Below are 9410 nucleotides of genomic sequence, written 5' to 3'. Positions count from 1 at the left end.
GCATCTGCTGATGGGCACTTAGGCTGTTTCCAAATCTTAGCTATGGTGAATTGTGCTGCTATGAACATAGGGGTGCATATATCCTTTCTGATTGGTGTTTCTAGTTTCTTGGCATATATTCCTTCAAGTGGGATCACTGCATCAAATGGGAGTTCGATTTTTTTTTAGTTTTTTGAGGAAACTCCAACCTGTTCTCCACAATGGCTGCACCAGTCTGCATTTCCACCAGCAGTGCACAAGGGTTCATTTTTCTCTGCATCCTCATCAACACTTGTCATTTGTTGATGATAGTCATTCTGACAGGTGTGAGATGATACCTCATTGTTGTTTTGATTTGCATCTCTCAGATGATTAGTGACTTTGAGCATGTTTTCATATGTCTCTTGGCCTTCCTTATGTCTTCTTTTGAAAAGTATCTACTTAGGTCCTTTGCCCATTTTTTGATTGGGTTGTTTATCTTCCTTATATGAGTTCCATGTAAATGTTGGCAATTAAACCCTTATCGGAGATAACATTGGCAAATATGTTCTCCCATGCAGTGGACTTTCTTGTTGTTTTGTTGATGGTTTCTTATGCTGTGCAGAACTTTTTATTTTGATGTAGTCCCATTTGTTTATTTTTTTCTTTAGTTTCCATTCTTAATATATAAACATAGTTTAAGAATTTAAGACAATGGAAGGTAGATAATGTGGCTTCTAGAACTCCCTCTTTTTCCTTTAAGGATATATGGCCCAAAACCTATTGCATTCTTTCTCTAGGCTTTTATCCCACTTCTTCTCCTCCAGTAGGGGTATTCAACAAGAAAATCTTGCCAAGCTATTATTTGGAGTTCTATACTGTCATAATTTTATTAATAATCAACATTTCTCAACAAAAAGTCAAGAGGACAGAGCATAGGAGAGAACCTCCACAGAGCCAGTATATAACTTGATGATATAAACTAAATTTGGGTGATATTTTGAGATAAGAATACTGTGTATTTTAACCAATTAGGAGTCATTTTAAATGCTTGAAGTAAATGCATCTATTGTTAGTAGGATCAGGGAAAACAGTAGATTATCATCATTGGCAGCTTTTGTACATGATAAAATTGATTAGACAGTTATCTTTTCAATGGTAGAACCACTCTTCCTGAATGAAGCTAGAGTGCTATTTTATTGTGTGTGTGTGTTTCCCCCAAAGATTGCTTTGCATCATAAAATCCTGGCAACATTATTTGTGATCTTAATGAATTTTTAGTGAAACCCATTTGACATTTTTTTGGCATTAACTTCATTTCTAAGCCTTGAATGTCATTATCATTTTATGAACTTCTCAAAATCAATTTGACTTAGAGTTTATTTTATACTTAGAGACTTAACTATCTTTTTAATGAAATTCCTTGTACGTTCACTCAAGTGCTAGAGGTCTTTGTAACATTTGGTAATTCTAATGTCTTTGGACATAGTAAATTTTTGTTTTAATAAAATATGTGAGTATATCTTCTTTGAATTCCCACAGAGCTCTGTACCATGGAATGTGGTAGCCATGGAGTCTGCTCAAGGGGAATTTGTCAATGCGAAGAAGGCTGGGTAGGACCAACATGTGAAGAACGTTCCTGTCATTCTCACTGTGCTGAGCATGGCCAATGCAAAGATGGAAAATGTGAGTGTAGCCCTGGATGGGAGGGCGACCACTGCACAATTGGTAAGTACCACTATACTTTAAACAAAGTAAATTGGATTAATTGGAGAAAAGCAGTCTAGTGAGTCAATCACCGGGCTTCTCATAGAATTTGAGGTTGAAGGAGAGAAGAAGGAGGGTTATCCATAGTTTGAAAGTGTCATTAACTGAGAGGTTTCCTCTTTTGTTGATAATATCTTACTTATTTCTTGTGTCATTTCTTTTCTTGTTACTTCAGTATTCCTTTTAGCTTTCAAGTACTTTGAGTTACTCAAATGAAAGGTGATACATTGGAATAAAGTGTCATTGGTTAATAAGAGTTCTTTTGTGAAGGTTAACATTCACTGCCCACTTTTCCTTTTGAAAAGTATAGGTTTTTCTATTGAAAGCACTTAGAGGCAATTTTATTAAATAGGATTACTTCAACAGGGGCCATTCAATCATTACGCACTGTCTTTAATTAATATGATGAAGATACCTCTGACCTACCATCAATAGAACATCTGTGTTGAATTGTTTATTGGATAGCATAGAGAGTTTGTACTGAATCTGTCATCCCTTGTCACCAATTTCACTAATTTTCAGGATGTTGCCTGGAAGAACTTTCTGTGGGTGTGAGAAAGCCTATGTAATAATAATTAACCTGTCATGTGGTCTTCACACTATCAAAAACTAACACTAATGAAGGCTTCAGTTTTAAAATACTTTATTTTTCTGGAAAAAATATCAAAGCCCTTGATACACATACTATCTGCCACAAAGGTTTCCAGCAATACAGAGGGACAAGTACGGTTCCCATTGTTCAGCTAAGGAAAGTGGGTCACAGTGTGTTCCAGTGGCATTCCATGAGCACGCAGAAAATTCATGCAGAGCAAAGGAAGCATGGGGTTCTGAATGCCCAAGTCATTGCTTGTGGGCTTTTCCCCTCCATGACACTGTACTCCAGCTTCCATTTTTAGGTGAAGGTATTTTGTTATAGTGGTTGGAACTTGCCAAAGTAATGTGTAATATAGATAATATATATCATATAATCTTAATAAACTGCATTACTACTCTACTAAAGGTACAGTAAGTCTTGTTCTGTGACTGTGGAAAATATTTAAGATTCGTTTAAAAAGTGGTGAGGGTGAGGGTGAGATTCACATGCAGCTTAAGTAATTACATTCCTGCACTACAGTAAGTTTATTGGCTTCACATAAGAGGATTTAAATATTGTAATTACTAAAGGTGGTTACTTCAGAACTTCCTTCTAAGCATGTTGCTAAGAAGTTCTATCTAGCTAGTGCTCTTTCACAAAAGTTATTACTAAAATGTAAAAATGCAGTTGTTATAGTTTTAATGAAATATAAAACTTTTTAAAGGAAGCCTAATAGAGTTTCTTGCAGAAAAGCCATTAATATCTTTCCCTGAGAAAATATGTTGCCCAAACTACATGGGCCAGTGTACCAACTTTTGAGCTGCAGGCATTCTGCAGTTCATAGTTTTCTGTTTTCCTTCCAGGCAACAGATGGTAAACCATTAGTACTTGTTGTATAGCTTTGGTCTCCCAGAAATTCATTTAATCACTCTTTTCCTCCCTTTTTAGCTCACTACTTAGATGCTGTTCGAGGTAAGATTTTTCTCAGTAGTTTTATAACAAATATGTTAAATGAAAAATGTGCATGTGGGAAAGGAAGGGTTGGTGTTTTGGTTTTTTTTCTTTCGCTTTTTGCAATTCTAAGTATAATATTTTCAAGTTCATGCTATAATTGTCAGATCATAAAGTATTTTGTTTTAACAACAAATAAGACTCACTTTTTGCCGTATCATGTAATGGAGTAATGAATGGATAAACAGTTTTAAGAACTTGTTTTTCTTGTTTTTGGGGTGTGTGTTTGTGTGTGTGTGTGTGTGCATGTATGTGTGTGTAACATGTAACACATACAGGTAATTATTCAATAAAGTAGGCTTAGGCAGACAGTTGAACTTTTTTAACATAAAAATGTAGCTCTAAGTCCATGTATAGTGTCCTTGCAAGGTTAGAAGAATTATCCCTCTATAAGTACTCCATCATTCGCCCCCCAATGATCTGCCTTTGATAGAGATAGTTAAGAGTTTTTTGTCAGATATCCTGGTGCCTTTTATTACCTGAGCCTCAGAAGGTTGAATACATTCCAAAATATTCCTAAATTCTCATATCCTTTTTAGATCCATGAGAATGGAACTGGATAAAATCCTTTCTTAAACCTATATATGTTCATCCTATACCAGTTCTTGAGGAATACACACACACAATTATGTGCTGCATTATAATGGTTCGATGCTGGAACACATATACAACAATGGTCCCATAAAATTATAATGGAGCCAAAACATTCCTATTGCCTGGTGACATCATAGCCATCATAATGTGATAGTTCATGCATTACTCACATGTTTGTGGTTATGCTGGTGTAAAAAACCTGCACTGCAAGTCATATAAAAGTAGAACAGATACAATTGTAGTAATAGGCTGTACCATCTAGGTTTGTGTAAGTATGCTAAATGATGTTCTACAACAGAATTGCCTCATGATGCATTTCTCAGAACATACTCCTATTATTAAGCAGTGGGTGACTGTATGTATGTACACACACACACACACACACACACACACACACACACAATAGTTGGTCCTCCATATCTGTGGGTTCCACATCTGCAGATTCAACTAACTGCAGATCGAAAATACAGGGTGAGTAGAAGTAAGTTTGCAGTTGTTCGTATGGAAAATAATACAATAATTGCTAAATAATAATACAAGAATGAACACTGTGTTTCATGTATTCACAACTGTAAACCTACTTTTGCCCCACCCTGTATTAGAAAACAAAAATTTCTGAAAGTTGATTCCTAAACAATATAGTATAACAACATTTACATGGCATTTACATTCTATTAGGTATTATAAGTAATTTGGAGATTGTTTAAAGTATATGGGGGGATGTGCATAGATTATATACAAATACAACACCATTTAATATAAGGGACTTGAGCATCCTCAGATTTTGGTACTCCTGAGGTCCTGGAACCAATTACCCACAGATACTGAGGGACAATTATATATATAATATTTTCATATTTTCTAGCAGCCATCTGTCAATTCATTTTAAAGGTTTCTCTTCCTCTGGTCTGTTGATAGTTGCTTGGAAAACCATTTGGAAGGAACACTGTGTTGCATCTATAGATTTCAAAAAATAACACTTTCTTTTGCCTTTTATACTTACGGAATTTTCTTACAAAGACATTAAATGAAAATAATATTGATTAGACTATCTCCAGTAAAATCCAGATCTGGTCCGGTATTGCTATTGGGAAAATTTCCAGAAGCTCTATACCTTTATTGCTGTGTCTGTTCATCTGCCCACTGAGCACTTGGTACATACACAGTTGCCCTTTGGAATAGCCTAACTCTGAACTACTGGTAGAAAGAGAAGGGAATCCCTGAGAAATCAAAAGTCTAAATAGAGACCACTGCCAATGTTTGCAGTTTATCAATGGATAGAAGTCATTTAAACATAACAGTTTTCTCTTGACTAAATTTATCTAGTTATTCTCTAGAATTCTGAAAGTCTAAATTTAACATGCATTAATTCCATAAACATTTGTTGTGTACTTACTACAGGCATAATATTATGCTAGCTTCTGAGAGAGATACCAGATAAGTAAGAAAATCAATCTTTAGTCCTAAGATTAATAAGGATCTTAAAGAGAAAAAAATGAATAGATGTAAAGCAGCTACAGCAGTTTTTATGTCACCATATGGGCAAACAATGGTAAAGTCTCAACTGTAGACCAATGTAACTAAGTCCTAAAGCTATGCATCCCAAGGAAAATATCCGCACAGACTTGAAGTAGTTAAGGGATATTTCTCTTCATGGAAACTGCCGTTTTTCCCCAGCTTATTGGCCATAACTACATTCAGCATCATCCATCCAGTTTTGATTGAGATGAGGAGATACATTTTTTCAAAAAGAAACAGAAAACATTTTTTGTCCCCCATCGTGGTTTTCCTGGTATCTGAACCAGAGGTTGGGAATTGGCGTTAGCATTAATAATGCTTAATTGGCTCCCTAAGGAAAAGCACTGCAGAGTACGGGATAACAAGTTCCCTGGGAAGTTTTGGTAAGCAAGCAAGCTCTTCTTCCATTTATTCAACACCTCATCTGAATGGAAACCAGATGATAGATGCCTCCCTGTAGAGGGAGATACAGCATAGTTGGCCAATCCCATTCTGATGTCTCCATGATCATTACTCTCTGCTGTCTTTTCAGATGGCTGCCCGGGGCTCTGCTTTGGAAATGGGCGATGTACCCTGGATCAAAATGGTTGGCACTGTGTGTGTCAGGTGGGTTGGAGTGGGACAGGCTGCAATGTTGTCATGGAAATGCTTTGTGGAGATAACTTGGACAATGATGGAGGTGAGTCATTTATAAACGTCCATATTAGAAAGGAATAGCCCAGCCTCTAGCACAGTGATGACCAATCTAGCCAAGAGTGAATATTAGGAATCCTTAGTATAAACAATATTGAGTTATATAAGGTCATACTGTTTTTAAATCTGTTTATTGAAAATTTACTATGATCAGGCAATACTCAAAACTCTTTGCATTCATTATATCTCATTTAATTCCCATACCAACTCCATGAGGTATGGGTACAATTTTCCCTATTAATAGATGGAAAAACCAGTGCTTGGAACGCGGATGGTAAATGACTTTTCCAAGGTCACACAGCTAGAAAGCAACAGAACCAGGATTCCAATTCAGGGATATATGACTTCAGAGTCTGTTTTCTTAACTACTATTACCATGTTATCTCCCTTACTGATGTCATTTACTTTATACCAAATTAAATCAGCGTACCCATGTCCAAACTGCCAGATGCTAGTGTAGCTTGCACTATATGGAATGTGAAATAGTTTTCTTTGTTCTTAGCTACTTAAAGCTCCCTCTTGTGTCTCTACCTTTTAGTAACACTTTGTATCTTTCAAAGGACATAGCATCAGGATGATTCACAGTAGAATTTTTTATATTTAATTCAAAAGGTGCACATGATGTTTAAAAGCCATATGCAGCTTCAAGGCCTTAAGGTAACCACTTCTATTTTAGTCAAGCAAACAAAATCACCTAATACATTGTACAATTGGGCCTCAAAACAGCTCAAATCACCTCTGAATGAGACTAAAACAATAAATTCTCACTTTCCTATTACTTTCTACACAAGGAAACATAAAATTAAAAGAAAGCTTCCTTTCTAATTTCTGTATATTAGCTCAAAATGAGGTAGATTATTCAATTTGACTCCTTACTTTTCTATACTGCTTAGACAATTATATATCTTGTTGTTTGAACCCAAACATGAGGTTTAAATCAATAAGGTAGCGATCATAATTTAAGCACCAAATTGAGTAAGTTCTCTCCTTTTTTGTCCTGGCTAGCAGTTTACCTTAGAAAGTTATAAGTTATGAATTTTATGTGGAAACAACTTTGTGGTTAAGAGCACAGGGCTTTGAAGTTGAACTTTCTTGCCCCAAATACTAGGTCTTCTGTGTACTTACTGGCTCTATAATTCCATTTTATAGTGTTTAAGTAGTATTCCTAAGAATACATAAAATGTCCTTCATTTGGTAGTTTCAAGATTCATTTAGTTGACTATGACTAATGATTAATATTAGCATACTTGTTTGTGCATGTGTGTGTGCATTCTAATGAAATCAGAAAGTGCCAAATGAACCTTTTGGAAAAATGTAGTCCTGGGTTTTTAAATATAATTCTTCAAAAATCTTCTCAATAATAAAAAAATTCAAGCAGTTATTTCAAGTACCTGCTACCTGATTACTCCATATTATAGTTGATACTTAAAGAGTGGCTGGGGTTTTTACATTCTAATCAGCTTTGAATGCTCATTAGTATTGCTGCTACTTTCTGCAGCTTTGACTTTAGTTATACTCTGATTCAATGCATTGTGACTCTTAGTAACTAATTGGGCTGCATTGAATATGTGGGTGACATAGCTGGTCTAGGAGCTACCTAAGAGCTCCTTGAATAGTAAAAACAGTACAGAGAATGAATAACCTTGGAATTTATTTATTAATATGCAAGAAAAGGAAAGAAATCTTAGACATTTTATATAGAAAAACTAATTACTATTGAAATCACAAACCTATTAAATGTTTTTACCTCATTTATGTACAAGGTACATAACCCTGTGCTTGGAAGAAGTGACTCAACATTATACGAACCACATTTTTATGTGTCAATCATGTATCCTGATTTGGGGGTTAGAAGATACGATAGCTATATGTTACATGCACATATGAATTGACATGAGGAAAAAAAATTTAGACATTATATTAACTGAATCAGAGTAGCTAAAACAGACTAGTGAGAGCAAGCTAGACCTATCAGATGTTAAAGAATATTTTAAAGCTATGATAATTAAAACAAAGCAGTATTGATGCAAGAGTAGACAAATTAATATAACTGAATAAAAGATCTTGAACACTCCCCCAGTACAAATATAAATTTAGTATGCTATAAAAAAGCATCAAAGATTAGTAGGGAAAAGAAGCATTATGAAATAAATGGTGCTAAGACAAATATTAAAGAAAAAACCTGGATTTTCAATTCATACCATATTCCAAAAACTAAGATAAATAAAAACACTCCAGCTGAATAATGAGCTGAAAGTAAAAGAAAACTCAAACACTATTAGAAGAAAATATCAGTGACAGATTTCAAGATGGGAAGGGACTTTAAATATAATAGCAACGATAGAAACTACAATAGGAAAAAATGATAAATTTGATTTAATAAAAATGTCTAATTTCTTTATGTTTCTTGGCTAAGTTTATAGACCATTCAATATCTTACTATTTGGAGATGTCAAAAATTGCACTATCTCATATATTGCCATTAGTCACATGTGACTTTAAGTTTAACTTAAATAAGATTAAAAATTATGTTTCTCAATTGCCACTAGTCACATTTCGAGTGCTCAGTAATCACATGAGGCTGGTGACTACTCTGTTAGTGCAGATCTAGAGCATTCCCATCATCGAAGAAAGTTCTATTGGATAGCACTGATCCAACTATTTGATTCATATGTTTACCTTTCAGCCAAACATACCATATTGGGTACCTAATGTTTCATTCATTCAATACTACTTTGTGCCAAGTATTATATTTGGCACTGGGGAGAAAATGACAAACCAGAGAAGAGAAGTTTCTGCCGTTGTGGAGCTTATGGCTTGAAAGGAAAACAGCGATTAAATAAGAAACAGCCCAGGTGGTGTGGCTAGGTGGTTGAGCATAGACCTATGAACCAAGAGGTCTCTGGTTCAATTCCCAATCAGGGTACATGCCCGAGTTGCAAGCTCCATTCCCAGTGGGGAGTGTGTAGGAGGCAGGCAATGGATATCTCTCTCTCATCGATGTTTCTGTCTCTATATCCTTCTCCCTTCCTCTCTATCTAAAATCAATTTTAAAAAACCATGTTTTTGTAAATAAACCACACAAATAACTATATGTGCAACTGTAAAGCATTCCATAAAATTTTTAGAGTGCTATAAATGTAAATAGGGCATCCTAACCAAGTCTACATGATTAGGGAGGCCTCACATGAGTCAGGGGAAGAAGGCCAATGGTCAGCAAACTGCGGCTCGCAAGCCACATGTGGCTCTTTGGCCTCTTAAGTGTGGCTCTTCCACAAAATACCAACTTCTGTGC

The 9410-nt window shown here is 35.4% G+C and overlaps 1 protein-coding gene and 1 long non-coding RNA gene across 2 annotated transcripts in view; one reads left to right on the top strand and one right to left on the bottom strand.

The window, feature by feature from the left end:
• LOC107185031 overlaps nt 1-3178 on the bottom strand; it is an 11570-nt gene extending 8392 nt beyond the window's left edge. Inside the window, exon 1 of the long non-coding RNA XR_001515938.1 lies at nt 3168-3178. This is a non-coding gene — a long non-coding RNA (uncharacterized LOC107185031). The remainder of the gene's footprint in view (nt 1-3167) is intronic.
• TENM1 (teneurin transmembrane protein 1) overlaps nt 1-9410 on the top strand; it is a 409966-nt gene that overhangs the window by 215146 nt on the left and 185410 nt on the right. Inside the window, exons 9-11 of the mRNA XM_006776037.2 lie at nt 1501-1686; nt 3248-3271; nt 5955-6101. Coding sequence (XP_006776100.1) covers nt 1501-1686; nt 3248-3271; nt 5955-6101 — 357 coding nt within the window. The remainder of the gene's footprint in view (nt 1-1500; nt 1687-3247; nt 3272-5954; nt 6102-9410) is intronic.

Source organism: Myotis davidii, unplaced genomic scaffold, assembly GCF_000327345.1.
Source record: "Myotis davidii unplaced genomic scaffold, ASM32734v1 scaffold569, whole genome shotgun sequence".
NCBI lineage: Eukaryota > Metazoa > Chordata > Mammalia > Chiroptera > Vespertilionidae > Myotis > Myotis davidii.
Note: the sequence above shows the minus strand (reverse complement) of the source record. Positions and strands in the feature narration are given on the sequence as shown.